The following is a 26,904-nucleotide window of genomic DNA, read 5'->3' as shown; positions in this document are numbered from 1 at the left end:
GGCTGTGGCTCCGGTGCTCAGTTCAGAAACTGTAGTAGTGGCAGATTAAACACAGTCGCTGCTTTATAACACTTTAGGATGCAGGCTGTGTGTGTATAGAATTTGAGTCCTAAAAAGGGCCACGACAGTCGCTGCTTTATAACACCTTTAGATGTAGGCTGTAGCTCCAGTGCTCCATTCAGAAACGCTAGTGGGGTAGATTAAATGCAGACATTTTTGGGAGTGATTAGTTCTGTTTTTATTTCGCATAAGCTTGGAATGGAAAGTAGCCACCTTTTAATTTTTTTATTATTACTTTTTTTTATTTTTGATGGAGTCTCGCTCTGTCACCAGGCTGGAGTGTGATGGCACGATCTCAGCTCACTGCAACCTCCGACTCCCTGGTTCAAGTGATTCTCCTGCCTCAGCCTCCCAAGTAGCTGGGATTACAGGCACTCGCCACCACACCCAGCTAATTTTTGTATTTTTAGTAGAGATGGGGTTTCACCATGTTGGGCAGGATGGTCTTGATCTCTTGACCTCATGATCCACCTGCCTCAGCCTCCCAAAGTGCTGGGATTACAGGCACGAGCCATTGCACCTGGCCTACTTTTTTTTTTTTTTTTTTTTTTTTTTTTGAGACAGAGTCTATTTCTGTCACCCAGGCTGGAGTGCAGTGGCGCAATCTTGGCTCACTGCAACCTCCACCTCCTGGGCTCACGTGATTCTCGTGCCTCAGCCTCCTGAGTAGCTGGAACTGTAGGCATGTACTAGCACACACAGCTAATTTTTTTAGTATTTTTAGTAGAGATGGGGTTTTGCCATGTTGGTCAGACTGGTCTTGAACTCCTGGCCTCAAGTAGTCCACCCTCAGCCTCACAGCGTGCTGCGATTATAGGTGTGAGCTACTGCCCCCGCCGGCCAACCACGTTTTTATTTTAAAAAGTGTCTAGGGACAGTGCCAGAGTCATTCTTTCAGCACATTTCTGATTAGCCAGGTAGTGAAGGTATTTTTGTGTTTGTTAAAAAACCTTAACTTCTTGTAGGTCCTATGATTCTTCCAGTTGCAAAACAATCTTCTTTCTATATGACTCATGATCAGGGGTTAGATGTCAAATATTAGGGTATGTGTTGAGAATGGACTTGCCTGATAGTGCCAGTGCTTCAGAGGAGTTTTTAAACTCTGCAAAATGAATTATAGTAAATTTCCCCAACTTTAGTACCTTATTAAAACAAGCAAAAGTATTCCAGCCAGAAAAAAAGTCTGGCAGATAGTTTATCTATCTTGGAGACTGTGACATGTAAGATTGTGTGAGTCTTATTTGTTTGCTGGAAGAAAAAAGCAATACCTTCAGCAGAGACAGTTCTGGTAGGATGCCAGGTTTAATGTAAGAGAGAAAGGGATAGAAACCCTTTCTCTGAGATAGGATCATGCAGACTTCTTCATATGTGAGACCTAAGTGTACAACTTAGCCCCTTTTTTGCCTTTCTTAGCTGCATGTTGTATGTTTTAGGGTGTTTGGCTAGAACGCAGTAGCTGTGATCCCGTTAGCATGTCACCGTAACATGACATGACCTGCGGTATCACAGAATCCCATGTGAGCTGTGTCCAAGAAGATTGGTCCTTTCTAGTGGTCAGTTGCCTACAGAGGCCTCTGTCGCACTTTTTACTCCACGATTCAACCTTTTTTAGAATTTACTCATCCCATGTAGCATCTTGGACATTAGACTCTGTGTAAGCCAAATAGAGAATACTTACAGAAAGCATGAAGCTGTGACTTTGAACCACTGCTCATGGTTGGGCCTGAAGTTAGAGGAATGGTTATAAGTGCACTTATTCAGAGCGGTAGCCTCAGCACCAGCACTCTTACAGGTGCACCATGATACTTTTAATCAGTGGGCGATATTTGTCAAGGTCCCACTGTGCTGTAGCCTTAGATGCTGTAGGTGAGGTGACCATGTGATTTATCACCAGAGTCACTTTGAGAAGGAGAGGGAGCTATTAATAATTATACTGAATCATAAATGCAACGTGTCCCCGGTAAACCAAATGGATGATTGGCTTAGCTATGGGCTCTATAGGAATGCTGTTCATATCCTTGGTCCCCATTCTAAAGGATACTTATAACCCTGCTAACTGGCTAATACTCATACACTAAACCAGTGGTCCCCAACCTTTTTGGCACCAGGGAGCAGTTTTTTGGAAGACAGTTTTTCCATGGACCAGGGAGGGGGACATGGTTTCAGGATGAAGCTGTTCTACCTCAGATAATCAGGCATTAGTTAGATTCTGTTAAGGAGCTTGCAACCTAGATCCCTCACATGTGCAGCTCACAGTAGGGTTTGCGCTCCTATGAGAATCTAATGCCGCTGCTGATCTGAGGAGGGGGAGCTCAGAAGGTCATGCTCACTCACTTGCCTGCCGCTCGCCTCCTGCTGTGCGGCCCAGTTCCTAACAGGCCACGAACTGGTACTGGCCCCACGGCCCAGGGCTTGGGGTCCCCTGCACTAAACAATTCAAGAACATTGTGTTTAAAAAAGTCCTCTTCTGTAATTAACCCATTGCCCCCCCAAATAAATTTCTCTCCTGCTAAATCATTCCCAAGCAGACGTATGCAAGCATTTCTCATCTTTAAAAATTACTCCCTTTACCCCATCTGTTGCCCTATTTTTCTTCCTTTCTCATAGCAAAAACTTCTTGAAAAAAAAGTGTCTATACGAGGGTCAGCAAGCTTTCTGTTAAGGGCTAGATAGTAAATATTTTAGCCTTTACTGACCATATGGTCTCTGTTGTAACTATTTATCTCTGCCATTGTGTGGCAAAAGTCCCCATAAACAATACTTAAACAAATGAGTTTGGTTGTGTTCCAAAAACACATTCTTTACAAAAACAGGTGGCAGACGTGGCAGACTGGCTTCAGCCCACAGGCCATCATTTGTGGCCTGCTCTGTGATCATCGTGTCATTGCTGTCCATCCCCTTGACTGCATTGAGACTGCTCTTGTCAGGGTCACCAACAACTTCCCTGTTGTCAAAATCAGTAGCAGCTGTCTTCATTTTTTTTTGTGAGATGGAGTCTCGCTCTGTTGCCCAGGCTGGAGTGCAATGGCACCATCTCAGCTCACTGCAGCTTCCGTTTCCTGGATTCAAGCAATTCTCCTGCCTCAGCCTCCTGGGTAGCTGGGATTACAGGTGCACACCACCACGCCTGGCTAATTTTTGTATTTTTAGTAGAGATGGGGTTTCACCGTGTTGGTCAGGCTGGTCACAAACTCTTGACCTCATGATCCACATGAGTTTTTTGTTGTTGTTGTTGTTGTTTTGAGATGGAGTTTTGTTCTTGTTGCCCAGGCTGGAGTGCAATGGCACGATCTCGGCTCACTGCAGCCTCTGCCTCCTGGGTTCACGCGATTATCCTGTCTCAGCCTCCCAAGTAGCTGGGATTACAGGCGCCCGCCACCACACCTGGCTAATTTTTGTATTTTGAGTAGAGACAGGGTTTCATCATATTGGTCAGACTGGTCTTGAACTCCCGACCTCAGGTGATCTGCCCGCCTTGGCCTCCCAAAGTGCTGGGATTATAGGCCTGAGCCACTGCGCCCGGCCGCTTATATGAGTGTTTAACAACAGAAGGCACAATCACTCTTTCCTCCTCCTTCAAACACTTCTGTTTGGCTTCTGTAACACCCATTGTACCTGATTTTTTCTCATGTCACTGGTGGTTTTTCTCGGCATCTCTGCTTTTTTTTATGTTAGACTTCTGAATATTGGCATGCCCAAGGGTCAGCCCTGTGCCGTCTTCTCTTCTTTTGTCTATTCTCTCTTCCTAGGTGACTTCTTCTAATCTTACAGACTTACATATCATCTCTAAAGTAATGGCTTCTGAATTTAAATCCCAACCTATCACCTCTCTTCCAAGCTCCAGAATCTTATGTCCAACTTAATGTCTCTAGTTGATCTCAAATAAGCTATCTTTTTTTTGGTGGGGACAGATTTTTGCTCTTATTACCCAGGTTGGAGTGCGGTGGTGCTATCTCAGCTCACTGCAACCTCTGCCTCCTGGGTTTAAGTGATTCTCCTGCCTCAGCCTCCCGAGTAGCTGGGATTACAGGCACCCACCACCACGCCCATCTAATTTTTGTATTTTTAGTAGAGACAGGGTTTCACCATGTTGGCCAGGCAGTCTTGAACTCCTGACCTCAGGTGATCCACCCTCCTCGGCCTCCCAAAGTACTGGGATGACAGGTGTGAGCCACCACGCCCAGCCTACTGTCTGTATTTCTACCAACACTCCGGTCACAACCACGAAGTAATTTCTAAGAAGTTCCAGACTTTCTGTACATTTCTGCTTTTCTTCTGAGCCCTTAGCAGAATCCCCCTTAGCACTCTGTTCACAGCAATACAGGCTTCTTCCAGCCTTCACTTCAAAACTGTTCCACATCTGTCCATCACCCAGTTCCAAAGCCATGTTTTCAGGTATTTGCTATAGCAATAGCCCACTTCTTGATACCAGTTTTCTTAGTCTGTTTTATGTTACTGTAACAGAATAGTACAGACTGAATCATTTATGAAGAAAAGAGATTTCTTTCTTATAATTCTGGAGGCTGGGAAGTCCAAGATCAAGGGGCCCACATCTGGCAAGGGCTTCTTACCGCATCATCCCGCGGCGAGGGCCTTCTCACCGTGTCGTCCCATGGCAGAGGTGGAAGGCAAGAAAGTGTGTACCTGCACGAGAAAGTGGCTGAACAGATCCTTTTATCAAGAACCCACTCCCGAGATAATGCCATTCATTCGTTTATGAGGGCAAACCCCTCATGACCTGGTCACCTCGTAAAGGCCCCAACACCATTGCATTGGGGATTATGTTTCCAACACATGAACTTTGGGGATGCATTCCAGCCGTATGCACCATTCCAGCCGTAGCACAGGCACCCTTAACGTATTGCAGATGGGACTCTTCACTTCCAGCCTCGCCACCACCACACACACCTGCCTGTCGAGCCCGTCCTCCTCCTGCATTCCTGGCTTTTCAAACCAAACCCGGGCGTCATCCTTGGTTCTTCCCTCTCCCTCATCACCCACACACAGTCCATCAGTGAGTCCTATGCATTGTACCTTCCTGGAAACCCTGAATCACTCGGCGTCTTCCTGTCAGCACCGGCTGCCTCGTCTAGGCCTCCACCGTCTCATGTGGACACTGCAGCAACTTCTCACAGGCCTTTCACTCCTGCTTTCCCTCCTGCCCCTGCACAGCCCCTTTGCCACATAGCAGCCAGGACAGTCTTTTATACAAGTAAGCCATACATCTGTCCCTTGTTTAAAACCCTTCATTGGCTTCTCATTTGCACTTAGACCAGAATCCTCATGCTTTGAGGCCCTCCGTGCTCTGGCTCCTGCCTACCTCTCCAGGTTATTTCTAGACACTTCCTGCTGCAATATTACACTACCACCTACTGTCTTTCTTTTTGGACCTCCAAAACACCGAGGTCTTTTCTCTATCAGGGTCTTTGCATTTGCTGTTCTCTCTGCTTAAAATCCTCTTACTTCAGGCCGGGCGCGGTGGCTCACACCTGTAATCCCAGCACTTTGGGAGGCCGAGGCGGGCAGATCACGAGGTCAGGAGATCGAGACCATCCTGGCTAACATGGTGAAACCCTGTCTCTACTAAAAATACAAAAAATTAGCCGGGTGTGGTAGCAGGTGCCTGTAGTCCCAGCTACTCGGGAGGCTGAGGCAGGAGAATTGCTTGAACCCAGGAGGCAGAGGTTGCAGTGAGCCGAGATTGTGCCACTGCACTCTAGCCTGGGCAACAGAGCGAGACTCCATCTCAAAAAAAAAAAATCCTCTTACTCCAAATCTACAAATTCTGAACCTCCTCATCCTGCAGGTCCCAATTCATGTGCCCTTTCTCAGGAGACCTTCCGTTACCACCATCTCCCTTATTCTCATCACTCTGCATAAGTCTTTCACCACACCTGTCACACTTAGGAATTATCTTGTTTCTTTATTTTGTTGTTTTTCCAGGATCTCCTCCCCCTTACTTACTTCTCAAAGTAAGTTCATTCCTTGAGGACAGAGAGAGAGACCATACTGCCTGGTTTACCATTGGATTCCCAATGCCTAGAATCATGCCTGGTATATGGGAGGCATTCAGTAAATACTCATTGAGTGATTGAAGGAGTGAATTAAGGAGATGCTGACTCGTGCCTAGTACTATAACTGCCTCAGGAATTCATAGTCTTTAGTCACGGACAGTCCAGTGCATATGGTCTATACACGTCCATGGCCTGCTGACACGCTCACAGACACGTTAGCTGTAGGCAGTCTTTAGTCACGGATGGTCCAGTGCGTATGGTCTATACATGTCTGTGGGCTGCTGGCACTCACAGGAACTTTAGGTGTAGGTAGTCTTTAGTCATGGACGGTCCAGTGCATGTGGTCTCCACGTCTGTGGCCTGCTGACACTCACAGGCACTTTCTGGTCTCCATGTCTCACAACTGCCCTCATGTTGCTTGCCCTCCTGGCAGAAGCTGCAGCCGTGTTGTAATACTTTTATTATGCAGCATCCATCTTTGCGGGTTTTTATTTCAGCGGAAATACTGGGCTCACCATTAGCTTTTTGCTTGTTTTTTGAGACAAGGTCTCGCTCAGTCACCAGGCTGGAGTGCAGTAGCATGATCACAGTTCACTGCAGCCTTGACCTCCCAGGCTCAAGTAATCTTCTCACCTCAGCCTCCCGAGTAGCTGAGACTACCGGTGTGCGCCATCGTGCCTGGCTAACTTTTTTTTTTTGCAGAGACCGAGTCTCACCATGTTTCCCAGGCTAGTCTTGAACTCCTGGGCTTAAGTAATCCTCCTGCCTCAGCCTCTGAAGTGCTGGGATTACAGGTGTGAGCCACCGTTAACTTTCAGCGTTCCTTTCTTTCTTTCTTTCTTTTTTTTGAGACGGAGTCTCACTCTGTCGCCCAGGCTGGAGTGCAGTGGCGTGATCTCGGCTCACTGCAAGCTCTGCCTCCTGGGTTCAAGCAATTCTTCTGCCTCAGCCTCCCAAGTAGCTGGGACTACAGGTGCGTGCCACCATGCCCGGCTAATTTTTTGTATTTTTAGTAGAGACAGGGTTTCACCATGTTAGCCAGGATGGTCTCGATCTCCTGACCTCGTGATCCACCCGCCTCGGCCTCCCAAAGTGCTGGGATTACAGGCGTGAGCCACTGCGCCCGGCCCAGTGTTCCTTTCTAAGCGCATTTCATTGGTTTTCAAATGGCTTACTATGAAAGTCTTTAAGATTTATTACAGTTCTGGAGTCCCCATTCATGGTTCAGGTTTTTTTGAATGCACAAGCTGGAACTTCCAAGTCCAGAGCTTTCCCTCGCCCCAATTTAGAGCTACCCCTGTCCCTCTGTGTGAGGCTTTGCATACACCCACACACAGAGATCTACTTGTCCTATTTGCTGTTATCAATAACATGTACAGTAATGACTGAGATAGAGGGGAATCATTTAGTTTTAAGTTGCAACTTTGTGAGGAACATTGGTAAGAGTCCCGAGTGTTTGCCTGTTTGCAGATACTGGACTCTATAGGTCTCTACTATTTTGGTCCATAAAAATTGTTGGCGTAAGTACAATGAATCAGGAGAGCTTCATGGAAATTTCTTTTGTGCCTAGCATTGATTACAGTTAGTGACTGGTGCTGTCTCGAGCCGCTTTTTGTTTTTCATGTATTTCTCTTACTCTAGGCGCTTGAAGAGGCTCAGAAAGCTATCCAACAACTCTTTGGCAAAATCAAAGATATCAAAGACAAAGCTGAAAAATCAGAGCAAATGGTGAGTTCTGGTTTCTTCCTAACCTTTTGCACCAAAAGAGGAAGTGAGCTTCTCATCTAGGCATTCTAATAATGAGCTTTTTCTAATAATGACACCTCCTGCCAACCACATGAATGCGTTCAGATCAATTCAAGGGGAGCTGCTGGTCAGCAGTGACTCACCATCTCTGCTGCCCTGTGTTTGCAGCCCTGGTTTTAAATAGGCAACTTTTGTTGTTGTTGTTGTTTTTTGGGTTTTTTTTTTTTTTTTTTTTTGAGATGGGGTCTTGCTCTGTCGCCAGGCTGGAGTGCAGTGGTGCGATCTTGGCTCGCTGCAACCTCCGCCTCCCGGGTTCGAGCGATTCCCCTGCCTCAGCCACCGAAGTAGCTGGGATTACAGGCGCCTGCCACCACGCCTGGCTAATTGTTTGTATTTTTAGTAGAGAAAGGGTTTCACCATGTTGGCCAGGATGGTCTCGATCTCCTGACCTCATGATCCACCTGCCTCAGCCTCCCACAGTGCTGGGATTACAGGTGTGAGCCACTGCATCCAACTGCAACTTTTTTTTTTCTCCTTTCTGAAAATAGTTTCCTAGTCATTTTGGATTTTCCTTTCTCTAACATGTCTTGGTATTGGTATCATGCATTTCTCCATCGAGATGGACGGTATGTAGCTCGATGCACACTGAGAATGGTCCTGGAGCCGGATGGAGGGAGGGATGGAGGGAGGAGGGATGTCCCCACCCGTGATCCGTGTGTGTGGTTTTGGTTGAGTTCTCCCTTGATGCATTGGTGTCCCCCGGTGATGTGCTCAGAAGCTTGCCCTGAAGACCAAGAATCCAGCATTCACCTTCCCCTCCTCCATGGGAAGCGCTGGGAAGTGCTGGATCCTGGGTTCACATTCAGACTCAATAATGTCCTGTCTCTCAATTGTCTCAGAATTCCAGTTTCTTCCAGCCGTAAAATAAGAATAATGGCATTTGCCTCACAGGGTTGTTGTGAGAATTAAACATATGAAGAGCACTGAGCATAGTCCTGGGGACGTGGATTTCTGTGGTCCTTCCCCAAGGATGCACCACACCCAGCAGCACCCAGGGGCCCTCGTCCTTCCCCAAGGATGCACCACACTCAGCAGCACCCAGGGGCCCTCAAAGCGTGATGATCAGCGAGAGTATCCGATGCTGCTTTTGCTAGAGTTGATTGCATTTGTTGATATCTTTGTGATGCTAATCTGTGTTCTAGAGTATGCTTCCTCTTCCATCCGAGGGGGTTTGCAGTGACAGTTTACTCCCAAGTTATGAGATGTCTTATTTTAAAGCAGTTTGCATTCCTGGACAGTGTTGTGCTGAAGGGAGGAAGAGGTGGGAGTGAGGGGAGAAGTGATCTTTGTTGAGCTCTTTCAGTGCCAGCAGTGCGCTGGCTCCTTTGTATCAGCACTCTAATTTAGCCCTCACCACAACCTTGTGAACTAGGCTTTATGTTCATTATTATCTTTGTGATTACCCATCTTATAGATGAGAAAACTGAGACTCAGTGAGGCTGAGAAAGTTGTTCTAGGGTGCAGTGTTGGTGAGTGGTAGAGCTGGGGTTCAGCCCTAGATCTGTCTGACTCTCCAACCTCCCGTTTCATGCTCTGCCCATTTTCGCTGCCCATGGGCAGCAGTTGAGGCGAATCCACCATGGGCATTCTGTTGCGCAGCTGGTCTCGTGGAGGTTTGACCTGAGCACCCTTGGCGTGCCCTGCCATTCACGGCTTTGTTTAGGGAAAAATCAGCGGTTCAGTTTGTCTAGAGAAACACAGGCTGTGGGATGGGGAGTGATGGGAGATCCTGGGAATAAAGAGACCAGTCAGCTGCAGTGCAGAGCAGTGAGGCCCTGAACAAGGAATAGAGAGAAGGGATAGATTCTTGAGATGAAGCAGAGGGAGAATATTTAGGACTTAATGACTTAATGATGCAGGGACCAGGAAGAGTCACAGATGACTGTGACTTTGAACACAGTGGTTAAAGATCCCTGATGCGGCCGGGCGCGGTGGCTCATGCCTGTAATCCCAGCACTTTGGGAGGCCAAGGAGGGGGGATCACTTGAGGCCAGGAGTTCAAGACCAGCCTGGCCAACATGGCGAAACTCTGTCTCTACTAAAAATACAAAAATTAACCAGGCGTCGTGGTGCACAACTGTAATCCCAGGTACTCTGGAGGCTGAGGCAGAGAATTGCTTGCCTGGGAGGTGGAGGCTGCAGTGAGCCAAGATCGCACCACTGCACTCCAGCCTGGGCAAGAGAGCGAGACTCCACTTCCAATAAAAAATAAATAAATAAATAAAAATAAAAAATAAAGACCCACTATGTTAGACTGAAGCGAAAAACCCTGGAAGACATACAGAGATTTTTTTGTAGGAAAAAGGATGCTGATTTCAGAGTTGCAAGTGGGTGATCAGGTTACAGGGCCAATCTTCAGCCTTCTGTATCTAGCTTATACCACTCCTGATTTATTTATTATTATTATTCTTATTTTTGCCCCAAATTTAAGTATTTGGTAAAGTGGTGGTGGTCTTAAACTTTTTTTTTTTTTAATTCAGTGGAAACAGAGATTGTTTGGGGGTTATAGAAGGAAGGAAGGCTTGATGGGGAAGTCCCCGTGAAAGAGGCTTTTTATAGCTAAGATCCAGGTGAGGCTTGCAGGATCGTTGAGTGTGGAATTGAGCTGTGCAGGTCATAACCTGTATGAGTTCACCTAGGGTGATCAGACCCTGAAAGAGCAGGGCACACGAACTCCCTACCAAGTTTCTTATTTTAGTGGGATGTATCTATCCACGAACTCCCGGCTGAGTTTCTCACTTTAATGGGATGTATCTATCCATGAACTCCCTGCCGAGTTTCTTATTTTAGTGGGATGTATCTATCCACGAACTCCCCGCCGAGTTTCTTATTTTAGTGGGATGTATCTATCCACGAACTGACGGCTGAGTTTCTCACTTTAGTGGGATGTATCTACCCATGAACTCACGGCTGAGTTTCTCACTTCAGTGGGATGTATCTATCCAGTGACTACAGTGTTTGTACTTTGTATCCAGGGCACTCCCTTCCTTCCAGGTGTCACAGAACCTGGGCAACCAAATTGCTATTAAGAAACTTTCGCTATGTGCACCGGAAGACGGAGGTCCTCTTTTCCTTGCCTAACGCAGCCATGGCTTGTGGTGCCAAGAAGCATCTGAAGCGGGTGGCAGCTCCAAAGCATTGGATGCTGGATAAATTGACCGGTGTGTTTGCTCCTCGTCCGTCCACCAGTCCCTACAAGTTGAGAGAGTGTCTCCCCCTCATCATTTTCCCAAGGAACAGACTTAAGAAGATTTGCATGCAGCGGTTCATTAAGATCGATGGCACGGTCCGAACTGATATAACATACCCTGCTGGGTTCATGGGTGTCATCAGCATTGGCAAGACAGGAGAGAATTTCCATCTGATCTGTGACACCAAGGGCCGCTTTGCTGTACATCGTATTACACCTGAGGAGGCCAAGTACAAGTTGTGCAAAGTGAGAAAAATCTTTGTGGGCACAAAAGGAATCCCTCATCTGGTGACTCATGATGCTCGCACCATCTGCTACCCTGACCCCTCATCAAGGTGAATGACACCATTCAGATTGATTTGGAGACTGGCAAAATGACCGATTTCATCACGTTCGACACTGGCAAGCTGTATATGGTGACTGGAGGCGCTCACCTGGGAAGAGTTGGTGTGATCCCCAACAGAGAGAGGCACCCGGGATCTTTTGACGTGGTTCATGTGAAACACACCAGTGGCAACAGCTTTGATACTTGATTTTCCAACATTTTCACTATTGGCAAGGGCAACAAACGATGGATTTCTCTTCCCCGAGGAAAGGGTATCCGCCTCACCATTGCCAAAGAGAGAGATAAGAGACTGGCGGCCAAACAGAGCAGCGGGTGAAATGGTCCGTGGGTGACATGTTAGATCTTTGTATGTAATTAAAAATAATGTGGCATGATAAAAAACACACACACAAAAAAACAAAAAACGAAATCAAAATTTCTTAGTCAGCATGGGTCAAGAAACACAGTGGATGATTTCACCTGGGTGTTAGTAAAGTTGGGGAATTTTTCCAACTTCTCTATTGAATATGCTTTTCTGGTGACTGAAATATACTTGCATTCCCAGAGACAGCTTCTCTTCTCTTGGACCTGCTGAAACAACACTGTCAGGCTCCTACTCCCCAAATTGCCTTCTCACTCCCTGAAGACTGCTCCTGCCCTCCTAGTAACTTACATGTTAAGCGTATGTTACAGGGCTTATATTTCAGTCTTCTTGAGATTTGAAAGTCTTTTCTTTGCTGGAAGCTCAGGCCCTCATTCCATTAGTAAAGACCGTCTGAGTACCATGTACTGACTGATAGGAGTTTTGTACGGCCCAGCGGCTTCAGCACCAGAAGGCACACTTTCCTCACCTTGTTCAGGAGGAAAGGTGCTGTGCTTGCGTTCCTCTGTCCTGTGTGCTCAATACTGAATTGCTGTTTGGCTCATTTCATTTGGGGTGAAAAATAAAGTTCATTTCATGCCCACAACTGAAGGTTTTATAACCCTGAGTAAAGTCCAAAGAGATGCCACATTAAATTTTAAATGCCTGGTTGGAAATTATTTTTATTTTGTATTGTGAGAATGTTTGCTAACCTGAGATTTTTCGCTGCTTCATCTGCATTCATTTCTTACGGAGCTACTTGCAGAAGCGTTTTACATCTTTCTTAACCGTCTTCCTTTCTTTCTTGTGGTTTTTCAACGTTTAGGTGAAAGAAATCACCCGTGATATTAAGCAATTAGATCACGCCAAACGCCACCTGACCACCTCCATCACCACACTGAACCACCTGCACATGCTGGCCGGAGGCGTCGACTCCCTCGAGTAAGCAATGCCAACTTTCTCTTCTGGGGCCATGGGAAATGTATCACATAGAGAAAATGGGGTCGTTGGCCTATTTACTTCTCAGCCAGGAAAGTCTCACCATCCTGCCTCACTTTCTGCAAATTGGCTTCAAGTGTTCGCTCACCATTTTTGCTTTGTGCCCTCTGGTGTTCAGAACCTAACAAACACTGGCAGCTAGTCAGAAGGGGACCCCAGAGGCCTTTCAGAACGACTCCAAGAATATGGCCCATCTTCAGGCTGTGGTTCTGTACCATCAAGGCAGACAGAGTGACACGGGCCCATATTGACTCCAGGCAGACAGAGTGACACGGGCCCATATTCACTCCCGGCAGACAGAGTGACATGGGCCCATATTGACTCCAGGCAGACAGAGTGACGCGGGCCCATATTCACTCCAGGCAGACAGAGTGACGCGGGCCCATATTCACTCCAGGCAGACAGAGTGACACGGGCCCATATTCACTCCAGGCAGGCAGAGTGACGCGGGCCCATATTCGCTCCAGGCAGGCGGAGTGACTCGGGCCCATATTCGCTCCCGGCAGACAGAGTGACACGGGCCCATCTGCACTCCCTGCTGCTTCTGCCTCGGCAGGTTTCCTGCTTGCATTGGGCTGAGTTGTGCTGTCATGGAAGAGACCCTATGAGACAGAACTCAATCATTCAAACCACTTTTTTTTTTTCAATCTACTTTTTATAAAGTAGCTTTCCGTTTGGCTTGTAGAGGGAATGATACATCAGAACATTAGAAATAGAGAAGGAAGAGCTGGTGATTTACTACAAAGGAGCAATCTAAAGCCTCCTTTACTAGCAAGATTCTGACACTCCAGCTCACCTCTGTGGCCTGTCTCAGGCTGGGGACTCCCCCTGCTCCAGCCTCAGTGTGATTCCGTGTGTGGACAGGGAAAGCGCATCTTCATAGAAACTGAGATGCAGCATTCGAAGTCCTGGGTGGGGGAAGTGGGAGAGTGCGTTGAGGGAAAGAGGAGGAGGGGTGGGCCCCTTCCTGACCTCTCTAGGTATTGGATGAGCTCCAGGGACCCCGGTCCACTCTCCTGTGAGCAGTGAGAGCAGCGGCCACAGGGATACCGGAGGGCGGTCGCATTTGTTCCTTCCTCGGGTGGTTGGCGTCCACCAAACCATCAGACCAGGCAGTGGTAAGAGTAGGCGGTGGTAAGACCAGGCGGTGGTAAGACCCAGACAGTGGTAGCAATGGAACACCTTGGCTTGAACTTGATCCTGTGTTTTTCTTTTTTTTTTTTTTTTTGAGACGGAGTCTGGCTCTGTTGCCCCGGCTGGAGTGCAGTGGCACGATCTGGGCTCACTGCAAGATCCGCCTCCCGGGTTCACGCCATTCTCCTGCCTCAGCCTCCTGAGTAGCTGGGACTACAGGCGCCCGCCACTATGCCCGGCTAATTTTTGTATTTTTAGTAGAGACGGGGTTTCACCGTGTTAGCCAGGATGGTCTCGATCTCCTGACCTCACGATCCGCCCGCCTCGGCCTCCCAAAGTGCTGGGATTACAGACGTGAGCCACCGCGCCTGGCCAATCCTGTCTTTTTCAGTGCCTCTTACGGAAAATCATAAATTACAAATTTAATGAAATAGCCCAATCCTAATGAAAAATTTAGATCTAATAGTTTATATTTCCTCCCTGTGTGTAACTTGATTTTATCAGCATCCTTTTATTTAAGCATCATTAACCTTAGCAGTAGGGAAAGTAGAGGTCTGTGGCACAGGTGCCTTAGAACCTACAGATTTCAGTTAATAGGTAAAGCGCTGCTCTTTGTGTATTTTTGTTTTTGTTTTTGTTTTTGAGACGGAGTCTCCCACTGTCGCCCAGGTTGGAGTGCAGTGGCGCGATCTCGGCTCACTGAAACCTCTGCCTCCCAGGTTCAAGCGAGTCTCTTGCCTCAGCCTCCCAAGTAGCTGGGATTACAGGCGCCTGCCACCACGCCCAGCTAATTTTTTGTATTTTAGTAGAGGCGGTGTTTCACCATGTTGGCCAGGATGGTCTCGATCTCGTGACCTCATGATCTGCCTGCCTCGGCCTCCCACAGTGCGGAGATGACAGGTGTGAGCCACCTCGGCGTCCCACAGTGCGGGGATGACAGGTGTGAGCCACCTTGGCCTCCCACAGTGTGGGGATGACAGGCTGAGCCACCTCGGCCTCCCACAGTGCGGGGATGACAGGCTGAGCCACCTCGGCCCCCCACAGTGCGGGGATGATAGGCTGAGCCACCGCGCCCGGCTGCGCCCTTTGTGTTTGGTTTGCTCATAGGCTGTAATCCTCAGATAGTAACATCCCTACCCCTGTTCTCTGTCCCAAGCTTGCTAATCCCATAATATCCAACCCAAATTCTAAATTCATCGTCTTCCCAGATTCCCCTCCCCACACCGAATGAGAATTCATCACCCACACATTCTTCCCGCTGTAGCACATAACTTCTGTTTAGAACATAGTTCATCCTTTTTGATACTAGTTAGATGTGTACTTGACTCTCTCCCTTACTATATGATGTCACCTTGAGGATTTGGACCAGATCCTGTTTTTTCCTCCCACAATGCACAGCAGCTTATATACTCAGCGCTCAGTGAACGTTGATTCAGCTGAGTTGATCTCTGTTTGAGAGCTAGCGTAGGTTGTTCTGTGTCTGTATCTTGTGTCCTTAGTGTTTTTCTAGACTTTTAAACTTACTCTTTCCTTGCAGAGCCATGACCAGGCGAAGACAATACGGAGAAGTTGCTAATCTCCTTCAGGGTGTGATGAATGTCCTGGAGCACTTCCACAAGTATATGGGGATTCCGCAGATCCGGCAGCTTTCCGAAAGGTAAACTGTCACCGGAGGGAAAGTATATGGGGATTCCGCAGATCCGGCAGCTTTCCGAAAGGTAAACTGTCACTGGAGGGAAAGTATATGGGGATTCCACAGATCCGGCAGCTAAACTTTCTGAAAGGCAGACCGTCACCGGATTAAGTGATCTTGCTTTCGGAAAAGGACCTGGTGCTAGGAAGTGCTTAAGCACTTAGCTCAGCGTGTTCACTGCAGAATCTTAGTGTGTGAAGGAACCTCAGATGCCACCTGATCTAACTTTGTCTGGTGCAGACGTCCCCCCACTTTACCCCATACCATGTCTTCCAAAGCTGCCTATGGTAGATAGTTGCAGTTGTATATATGGACAACTCTCAGTTGTCCCCATTTGTGAGAGAATCTGTTCTAGGTATCTATTTCTTTGTAACAAACCAGCACAAAACTTAGTAGCTTAAAACAATAATTGTTTTGCACGTATAATTTGGCCTGGCTCGGGGACCAGCTCATCCCTGCTCCGTGCAGCATTAGCCGAGGCAACTCAAGAGGGGACTGGAGAATGCATTGGCTCACTCTCAGGGCTGGCACCTTGGTGCTTGCTGTCAGCCGGGAGCTCGGCCAGGCCGTTGCTGGGATTCTTTGTTGTCTTCCATGGGCTGCTTGGACTTCCTCACGGTAAGGTGGCTGGTTCCAAGAATGAGCGTCCCGAGAGAACCAAGCCTTGGAAATTTCATAGCATCACCTCCGCCATAGTCACAAGGCTGCTGAGATTCAAGAGGAAGGAACAGTCTTCTCCCACCCGCTAACGGGAGGAATGTCAAAGGCACATTGTTACAAAAAGCACGTGGGATGGGCGGTCTTTAGAAAATACGGTGAACCACGGCCGGGCATGGTGGCTCACACCTGTAATCCCGGCACTTTGGGAGGCCGAGGTGGGTGGATCACCTGAGGTCAGGAGTTCAAGAATAGCCTGGCCAACATGGCGAAACCCTGTCTCTACTAAAAATACAAAAATTATCTGGACATGGTGGCGGGCGCCTGTAATCCCAGCTACTTGGGAGGCTGAGGCAGGAGAGTCACTTGAACCCGGGAGGCGGAGGTTGCAGTGAGCTGAGATCGTGCCATTGCACTCCAGCCTGGGCGACAGAGCGAGACTCAAAAAAAAAAAAAAAAAAATACAGTGAGCCACTAAAACTTTAGATAAGATAAAAAGATGACTTTCCCCCCAACCTTATTCTTTCCTTCTTATTGCTGTTGAGTTTTAATCCCAGATTCAGATCCAGTGGAAAGGAAAGTAGTTTCTCAGAGCGAAGGAAGATGATGAGGAGGAGTTGATGCAGTGCCTTTCTGTTAGAAGGAGGCGCAGGAAGAACACTGAGAAGGCAGAGACCGTCACAATTGACAAATCTAAACTTCCTGGCAGCAAAGAAGAAATGAAGGCGTTGCCACTGAGCAGCAGCTGTGTTTCTGATTCTGCCCGAAGGCTACAGGCTCCTTTGTTTTCCTTAAGTTTCCTTATTTGTAATTATATAAGAAATACACATGTACTTTAAAAAATAGAAACAGGGTCTCACTCTGTCACCCAGGGTGGAGTGTAGTGGCACAATTACTGCTCACTGCAGCTTGGAACTCCTGGGCTCGACTGATCCTCCCACCACAGTTTCCCAAGTAGCTGGGACTACAAGCACGCAGCACCTCACCCAACTAACGTTGTTACTTTTTTGTAGAGACAGGGTCTCACTCTGTGGCCCAGGGCTGGTCTTGGGCTCCCAGTGCACCGGGGTTACAGGCGTGAGCCACTGCACCTGGCTCTACATTTTCTCTTGTTTAAAAAGGTCAAATATGTATACAGATGAAACTTAAGTTCCCTTTACCTAGACTTCAGAATCCCATTGTTGTCCTCAGAGGTGGTAACTGTTTATCAGTTTAATGGCTATCGCTGCGGATTTATGTGTGTGTATTTACATAAATCTATAGTTTCAATGGCTATCGCTCCGGATTTGTGTGTGTATTTACATAAATCTGTAGTTTCAGTGGCTATCGCTGCGGATTTGTGTGTGTGTATTTATATAAATCTATAGTTTCAATGGCTATCTCTGCGGATTTGTGTGTGTATTTATATAAATCTATAGTTTCGATGGCTATCGCTCTGGATTTGTGTGTGTATTTACATAAATCTATAGTTTCGATGGCTATCGCTCTGGATTTGTGTGTGTGTATTTACATAAATCTATAGTTTCGATGGCTATCGCTCTGGATTTGTGTGTGTATTTACATAAATCTATAGTTTCAGTGGCTATCGCTCTGGATTTGTGTGTGTATTTACATAAATCTATAGTTTCAATGGCTATCGCTCCGGATTTGTGTGTGTATTTACATAAATCTATAGTTTTAATGGCTATCGCTCTGGATTTTTGTGTGTATTTACATAAATCTGTAGTTTCAGTTAATGGTTTTGTTTTTGCTTTGTTTTGTTTTAACTAAATGGTTTCATACCTCACACTTTATTCTAAAAACTGCTTTTTGTTTTCAACCATATGTATTTTAGATTTTTTTTTCTTATCAGTATGTATAGACCTGCTTCATTCTCTGGAATTGATGCACAGAACCCCATAGCGTAACACACCACAGATTATTTCACCATTTTGGTAGCACTAGGTCGTTGTTTCTAATTTTTAAAATGTGCCCCCTTTTGCACATATGCAAGTATTTCTCTGGGACAGATTCTGGGTTATAGGTTTGTATACATTTAAAATTTTAGTAACTACTGCCCATTTGCCCTCCAGCAAAGCTTTATATACTTGTAGTACGATCTGTACAGTATGAGAGCACCCTTACCCTCAGCAACACTTGATATTGTTGTTTTTCATTTTTATCTATCTCATGGTTGAAAACGGTATCCAGTTCCTTTAATTTTCATTTCCCTTGTAGCTAGTAAAATTAGTGTTTTGTTTTGTTTTTTTGAGACAGAGTCTTGCTGTGTTGCCCAGGCTGGAGTGCAGTGGCCATAGCTCACTGCAACCTGGAACTCCTGGGCTCAAGCCATCCTCCTGCCTCCACCTCCAGAGTAGCCAGGAATACAGGCAAATATCACCATGCCTGCCTGATTTTTAACATTTTTCTGTAGAGGTGGGATCTTCTTATGTTGCCCAGGTTGGTCTTCAACTCCTGGGCCCAAGTGTTCCTCCTGCCTCATCCTCCCAAAGTGCTGGGATTACAGGCGTGAGCCACTGTACCTAGCCCCGGTTGTATTCTTCATCTAAACACTCACGAGTTTCTCATACTCTAAGAAATTATTCTCCTTTATTCCTTTCTTTGAGTAGTCTCTACAACTTGGTCTCTGCATTCTCTCCTTGTGGAATTCTTGTTACGTGAACGTTGGATCTTCTAGATCTGCTGCCATGTCTCTTAATTTTCCTTTCATGCTTTCCGTCTCTTTGTCCTTTTGAACTGCTTTCTGAAAGAATTCCTCAACCCAGTCTTCCTATTTTAATTTATTCTTCACTTGCATCCATTCTGCTATTTGGCCCAGCTGTTGAATTTTTATTTTAACAATCCAGCTATTTAATTTCCAGCATATCTAGCTGATTCTTTTCTCACGGGCATAATATTCTCGTGTCTCTCCTACAGAATAGAAATTATGTTAAAGCGCTGGGTCGCCCGTTCCATTCCTCTGTCCTCCAGTGTAAGATCTTCAGTGCCTGTTCCATTCCTCTGTCCTCCAGTGTAAGATCTGCAGTGCCCGTTCCATTCCTCTGTCCTCCAGTGTAAGATCTGCAGTGTCTGTTCCATTCCTCTATCCTCCAGTGTAAGATCTTCAGTGCCCGTTCCATTCCTCTGTCCTCCAGTGTAAGATCTTCAGTGCCCGTTCCATTCCTCTGTCCTCCAGTGTAAGATCTTCAGTGCCCGTTCCATTCCTCTGTCCTCCAGTGTAAGGTCTTCAGTGCCCGTTCCATTCCTCTGTCCTCCAGTGTAAGATCTGCAGTGCCCGTTCCATTCCTCTGTCCTCCAGTGTAAGATCTGCAGTGCCCGTTCCATTCCTCTGTCCTCCAGTGTAAGATCTGCAGTGCCCGTTCCATTCCTCTGTCCTCCAGTGTAAGATCTGCAGTGCCCGTTCCATTCCTCTGTCCTCCAGTGTAAGATCTGCAGTGCCCGTTCCATTCCTCTGTCCTCCAGTGTAAGATCTGCAGTGCCCGTTCCATTCCTCTGTCCTCCAGTGTAAGATCTGCAGTGCCCGTTCCATTCCTCTGTCCTCCAGTGTAAGATCTGCAGTGCCCGTTCCATTCCTCTGTCCTCCAGTGTAAGATCTGCAGTGCCCGTTCCATTCCTCTGTCCTCCAGTGTAAGATCTGCAGTGCCCGTTCCATTCCTCTGTCCTCCAGTGTAAGATCTGCAGTGCCCGTTCCATTCCTCTGTCCTCCAGTGTAAGATCTGCAGTGCCCGTTCCATTCCTCTGTCCTCCAGTGTAAGATCTGCAGTGCCCGTTCCTTTCCTCTGTCCTCCAGTGTAAGATCTGCAGTGCCCGTTCCGTTCCTCTGTCCTCCAGTGTAAGATCTGCAGTGCCCGTTCCGTTCCTCTGTCCTCCAGTGTAAGATCTGCAGTGCCCGTTCCGTTCCTCTGTCCTCCAGTGTAAGATCTGCAGTGCCCGTTCCGTTCCTCTGTCCTCCAGTGTAAGATCTGCAGTGCCCGTTCCGTTCCTCTGTCCTCCAGTGTAAGATCTGCAGTGCCCGTTCCGTTCCTCTGTCCTCCAGTGTAAGATCTGCAGTGCCCGTTCCGTTCCTCTGTCCTCCAGTGTAAGATCTTCAGTGCCTGTTCCGTTCCTCTGTCCTCCAGTGTAAGATCTGCAGTGCCTGTTCCGTTCCTCTGTCCTCCAGTGTAAGATCTGCAGTGCCTGTTCCGTTCCTCTGTCCTCCAGTGTAAGATCTGCAGTGCCTGTTCCGTTCCTCTGTCCTCCAGTGTAAGATCTGCAGTGCCTGTTCCGTTCCTCTGTCCTCCAGTGTAAGATCTGCAGTGCCTGTTCCGTTCCTCTGTCCTCCAGTGTAAGATCTGCAGTGCCTGTTCCGTTCCTCTGTCCTCCAGTGTAAGATCTTCAGTGCCTGTTCCGTTCCTCTGTCCTCCAGTGTAAGATCTGCAGTGCCTGTTCCGTTCCTCTGTCCTCCAGTGTAAGATCTTCAGTGCCTGTTCCGTTCCTCTGTCCTCCAGTGTAAGATCTGCAGTGCCTGTTCCGTTCCTCTGTCCTCCAGTGTAAGATCTGCAGTGCCTGTTCCGTTCCTCTGTCCTCCAGTGTAAGATCTTCAGTGCCTGTTGCATTCCTCTGTCCTCCAGTGTAAGATCTGCAGTGCCCGTTGCATTCCTCTGTCCTCCAGTGTAAGATCTTCAGTTTGTTCAGCATGGCAATTCTCTCTAGCATTTCTCAAATGTTTAGTGATTCTTAGCTGAAACCTCATTTTTATATTATTTTATTTTATTTATTTATTTTTTGAGACCAAGTTTCACTCCATCACCCAGGCTGGAGTGCAGTGGCACAATCTCAGCTCACTGCAATCTCCGCCTACCAGGTTCAAGCAATTCTCCTGCCTCAGCCTCCCAAGTAGCTGGGACTACAGGCACCCACCACCCATGTCCAGCTAATTTTTGTATTTTTAGTAGAGACGGGGTTTCACCATGTTGGCCAGGCTGGTCTAGAACTCTTGACACCTCAAGTGATACTCCTGCCTCAGTCTCCCAAAGTGCTGGGATGACAGGTGTGAGCCACCGTGCCCAGCCTCATTTTTATTTTTGACATTCTCTATTCTTCTGATTAAGAATGCTGTTTTACTGCTACCTGCTTGTGGGTGCGAAATGGGAATTGCTACTTGGCTAAGTGTATCACAGACAGCTCTTCCAAAGTGAGGGAGGCCAGACCTGGAGAAACCTGCCAGGTGGGTGTCCCAGCAGCTGATCTCCTAGGCTTGGAGGCTCCCTGGTCTTCTTGGGTGTTGGCAGCCCCTCTGGCTTACTGCTGAAGTTCTCAGACCCAGAGGCCCACCCCTGCCACCTGACGTGAGCATTCACGCGTTCACGGTGTGGGTGCAGACATGGACAGCGGCTGATTACTCCTATTGCAGGGCACAGCATGTCCCGCTGGCAGCGGTCCCAGGGCTCCATCCTGCTCCTGGTATCGCCACCTTCATGTCTTTCATTTTTGAGAAGCATTTTTGGGCAGTGATTTTGTGTCATCCTTCCTACCAGGAAGTTCTCAGGCTTCTAGTAAACCACTTTTCTTGCCTGGATTTGGATTTTCATGAAAATCTTTTTATTATTTCTAAGGCTCCGGGGCAGGAATGGGAGGTTGCAATGTGTGCTCAGTGTGCATCTTGTCAGGGAAATGCCAAATAACTATTAGGGAATGTTGGAGCAGAGCTTGGCAGAACGCTAGGGAAATCGCCACCCTTTCCCTCATCCTGACTACCCCTCACACCTAGAGTCGGCTGATCGCCTTATCAGACTGGACTGTGAGGCTGCCAAGAAAGCAGGCGAACAGGACTTTATGAGCTACGAGAAAGAAGGAGCTTGCATGGAGCAGGCAGACTTGCTGTCAGCGGATCGGGGAGGAGGGGGAAGGCAGTCCCTTCTACCCCTGCTTTCAGGATGATTCAGAGTTGATCTCTTTCACATTCATTTGTTCTTTTCTTCATTTACATGATAGATGTTTACTCTGCGTTTTCTACATCCTAGGCCCTGTGCTAGGTGACTGAAGGCACAAAGATAAGAAATACACACTCTCTGCCTTCAGAGAGTTCACCATTTTTGTATGGAGAAGAAAGACATTAATAGAAGATTCCAGCATAACAGATGTCACAAAACTGGTATATGCTGTACAAGGCATAGCAGGATCTCAGAAGAGGAATTGATAGGCTGAAGCAGGGGCTGAGGCCAGGGGTCATAGACAAATTCCATTTTAATCTGAATCTTAAAAGAATGGGTGGGATCTTACCAACATGACAGTAAGTGGGGAAAGAAGGAAGAGGGAGTCTCATGGAGTTTGGAGGCAGCAGAGGGAGACAAAGCTGCGTAGGTAGATTGGGTCAGGTTTTATATGCCTTGCTAAATAATTTATTTTTTATTTGACAGTGAAAGATTTTAAGTGTGGGGGGCATGATCTCACTTGTATTTTGTAAAAGTCTAGTGGATTATAGAGGTACAGGAGTCTGGATAAAATAAGACCCTTATCAGGCAGTGGCCACGTGGTCACGGAAACGTTTGTGGGAGCCAATCTCCAGTCAGTGATATGGATTAGAAAAGATAAGACCCTTATCAGGCAGTGGCCCCGCGATTGCGGAGATGTGTGTGGGAGCTGATCTCCAGTCAGTGGTACGGGTTAGAAAAGATAAGACCCTTATCAGGCAGTGGCCATGCAGTCACGGAGGTGTGTGTGGGAGCCGATCTCCAGTTGGTGGTATGGGTTAGAAAAAATAAGACCCTTATCAGGCAGTGGCCATGGGGTCACGGAGATGTGTGTGGGAGCCGATCTCCAGTCAGTGGTATGGATTAGAAAAGATAAGACCCTTATCAGGCAGTTGCCACGCAGTCATGGAGATGTGTGTGGGAGCCGATCTCCAGTCAGTGGTATGGATTAGAAAAGATAAGACCCTTATCAGGCAGTGGCCACGTGGTCACGGAGATGTGTGTGGAAGCCGATCTCCAGTTGGTGGTACAGGTTAGGAAAGATAAGACCCTTATCAGGCAGTGGCCACGCGGTCACGGAGGTGTGTGTGGAAGCCGATCTCCAGTTGGTGGTACAGGTTAGAAAAGATAAGACCCTTATCAGGCAGTGGCCACGCGGTCACGGAGGTGTGTGTGGAAGCCGATCTCCAGTTGGTGGTACAGGTTAGAAAAGATAAGACCCTTATCAGGCAGTTGCCACGCGGTCACGGAGATGTGTGTGGAAGCCGATCTCCAGTCGGTATAAAGGAGGGGGTTGTGCGTGGCAGGAACATGACAGAACTAACTTTTATTTGGCAGAAACCAGTGTAGGGATTCGTTAATAACTCAAAATGGATCTATAACCTAGATGTAAAACCTAATTCTAAAACTCTTAGAAGAAAATGAAGAGCAGATCTTCACAGCACTGTATTTGGCAGCAGTTTCTTGGATATGACACCAAAGTCCTAGGCAGCAAAAGAAAAACATAGATAAATTGGACTTTATGAAAAATTTTAAAACTTGTGCATGAAAACACACTATCAGCAGGGTAAAATGGCAATGCACAGAATGGGAAGAATATTTCCAAATCATTTGTCTGATAATGGATTAATATCTAAAATATATAAAGAATTCCCAAAAATCAACAACAAAAAGCCAAACAACTCAATTAAAAAACGAGCAAAGGATTTGAATAAGCATTTCTCCAAAGAAGATATATAAATGGCCAATAAACATGAAAACGTGACCCCATTAGGATGTGAGGTGACACTGCATTGTGGTTTCCACCTGCGTTTCTCTAACAGGCTTTTTAGGTTGATGTAGTCCCACTTGTTTCTTTTTGCTTTTGCTGCCTGTACTTTTGGTGGGCTCTTCGCTTTTCAACATTTTTTCAAAGAGGTAGTTTTAAAAATTTGAAGGAACTTTATAATCACTGTTATAATCACATTCCCTGAAAAATAGAAAATCCAACATTCTATGAATATATTTCAGTGCTCCAAACGTTCATTATCACGTAGGGTTGCTGCAAACACAGGAGGATTTACTTTTCTTTTAGTTCATTTCACAATCTCTATTTGTGATAATTTTGTGTAGGTTAATACAGAATATGTACTATTAAGTAACACCAAAAAGGCTGGGCATGGTGGCTCATACCTGTAATCCCAGCACTTTGGGAGGCCGAGACAGGCAGATCGCTTAAGCTCTGGAGTTCCAGACCAGCCTGGACAACATGGTGAAACCCTGTCTCTACCAAAAATACAAAAAGTGAGCTGGTGTGGTGGTGTGTGCCTGTGGTTCCAGTTACTCGGGAGGCTGAAGTGGGAGGATCACTTGAGCTCCGGAAGTGGAGGCTGCAGTGAGCCAAGACTGTGCCACTGCACTACAGCCTGGGCAAGAGAGCAGACCCGTCTCAGGAAAAAAAAAAAAAAAAAAAAGTAACACTAAAAAGAGCACAAGAGGAGACAGCTTCTTATTTTTATTTTCAGTGCTTGACTAGAAGTGTTTTTTTAAGAGGTATTAAAAGTTTGAGAAAAGTCCAGACTTCTTATTTTTAGCATCCTTTCTGGTGAATTTTCTTCCCTTATGTTTACGTGCTGATGGTAGAACCATCTGGAAATGATAGAAATAGCTATTTGTTGTGAGGGGCAGGAGATGGCAGGCGGGTTACTACCCTCTGCATTGCTTCCGTTTCTGAAATTTACTGTCTTGCTGTCTGTAAATTGTAGAAGTCATGTGAAAAGTTGTGTTCTGAAATCTTTGCCTGTACATTTGCAATAGGAAGTTCATGAGCCTTGATTTGAGCATAGCTAATTCTTCCAGCTACCCTTCTGGCAAATGCTTCCATGCTTAATGTAGCATTGGAGGAAAGAGTTTTTTCTTTAGCATCTTTACATTTCAACTCCTCCTGGCCTAAGCATATCCATGAAAGGGAATGTTTCTAGTCATCAGTCAGTATTTCCCAATGAAGAATGGAAGAGTCTTACATTCTCTTGAAAACCATGAAACTCTTGAACAAAAATATATTTTTCACAGCCATTTCTAACCTCTTATAAATGTGAGAAAGGCTTGGCAGGTCTCATGGTGGAGTGAAAAAAGAACTCAACCTGGAAACGGACTGCACAGCTCTATGGCTTCGACGAGTTCCTTCTGGGCCTCCTGGGTTGCCAAGTATGAGTGTTGTCCTCGGTTTCCAAGTATGAGTGTTGTCCTCAGTTGCCAAGTATGAGTGTTGTCCTCGGTTTCCAAGTATGAGTGTTGTCCTCAGTTGCCAAGTATGAATGTTGTCCTCGGTTTCCAAGTATGAGTGTTGTCCTCGATTTCCAAGTATGAGTGTTGTCCTCGATTTCCAAGTATGAGTGTTGTCCTCGGTTTCCAAGTATGAGTGTTTTCCTCGGTTGCCAAGTATGAGTGTTGTCCTCGGTTGCCAGGTATGAGTGTTGTCCTCGCTTTCCAAGTATGAGTGTTGTCCTCGCTTTCCAAGTATGAGTGTGGTCCTCGGTTTCCAAGTATGAGTATTGTCCTCACTTTCCAAGTATGAGTGTTGTCCTCGGTTGCCAAGTATGAGTGTTGTCCTTGATGATCTCAGAAGTGTCTCACGGGGTCACTCAAGATCCTAGGCTGAGGTTCTTTATGATGCCTGTTTGAACTGTAGCATCTGACTAATTAACCCTGCTGTTTAGAAGACTGTGGTTTGGGAGGGCAGTATATTTATTTGGGAACTGCTGGGGGTGTTTTCTTTGGGACTGTTACTCACAAGGTAACAAAAGTCTCAGGGCTACTTTATCCACAGATATCTGAACAATGTTCATAATTTGCTGTCTGTCTGCGACTGCCCCTTACGAAAAGCTGAGAATACCTTTAGGAAAGGGCACCTTGGAACAGGCCTGCAGTCACGTGGTACAGAGGACGCCTTTGAACAGCCCTGCAGTCACGTGTCATGGAGGATGCCAGAAACCACCTGGTTGACTTTCCTTTCTGGGCAGCACAGTGAATCTTTTGTTTCTGAAGAGTGACCCATTTGGGGTTGCCACCATGCAACAGGCTGAACTTACTTGGATGCCAGGAGGAATTTTTGTTTTCCCTGTTCTCTATGAGTTGTAGGTGGACTTTCACAAGAATGGCTAGGAAATCAGTTGGGCACGGTGGCTCACGCCTGTAATCCTAGCACTTTGGGAGGCTGAAGTGGGCAGATCGCTTGAGCCCAGGAGTTTGAGACCAGCTTGGGCAACATGGCAAAACTCCATCTCTACAAAAAATACAAGAATTAGCTTGGCGTGGAGGTGCACACCTATAGTCCCAGATACTCAGGAGGCTGAGAGAAGGGAGGATCACTTGACCCTGGGAGGTTGAGGTTGCAGTGAGCCACAAATGCACTACTGTACTCCAGTCTGAAAAGAAAGGAATGACTAGGAAATCTTGGTAGTTCAGCACATATGTCTGCTTTGCTGACAGTTATCAGTTGAGCTACCTCTTTGTAATAGGAAATTTTTATGGTTAGAAGAGTAAGTTTAAAGGAGTGAGGCCAAAGATACATTCTTTCAAGTCTGTTGACTTCTTTCTAGAATCCTATTTAAGCAATTGCTTATAAAGACTGTAATTCACATCTCACCCTGAAAATGCATAGGATTGAGGTTGGGGTCTATAGATACCATCGGTGATGTCTGTAAGGGAATGGTTGCTCTTTCATCTGAGGCAT

General features: G+C 46.7%; 1 protein-coding gene and 1 pseudogene across 1 annotated transcript in view; both read left to right on the top strand.

The window, feature by feature from the left end:
* VPS53 (VPS53 subunit of GARP complex) overlaps positions 1-26,904 on the top strand; it is a gene marked incomplete at its 5' end in the record, with an annotated part of 163,273 nt that overhangs the window by 45,340 nt on the left and 91,029 nt on the right. Inside the window, 3 exon segments of the mRNA NM_001133283.1 lie at positions 7,716-7,802; positions 12,583-12,698; positions 15,427-15,546. Coding sequence (NP_001126755.1) covers positions 7,716-7,802; positions 12,583-12,698; positions 15,427-15,546 — 323 coding nt within the window.
* LOC129050992 (small ribosomal subunit protein eS4, X isoform-like) lies at positions 8,407-12,564 on the top strand (annotated as a pseudogene).

This window comes from Pongo abelii, chromosome 19 (assembly GCF_028885655.2).
Source record: "Pongo abelii isolate AG06213 chromosome 19, NHGRI_mPonAbe1-v2.0_pri, whole genome shotgun sequence".
Classification (NCBI taxonomy): domain Eukaryota; kingdom Metazoa; phylum Chordata; class Mammalia; order Primates; family Hominidae; genus Pongo; species Pongo abelii.
This window is presented reverse-complemented; position numbering and strand designations above follow the sequence as displayed.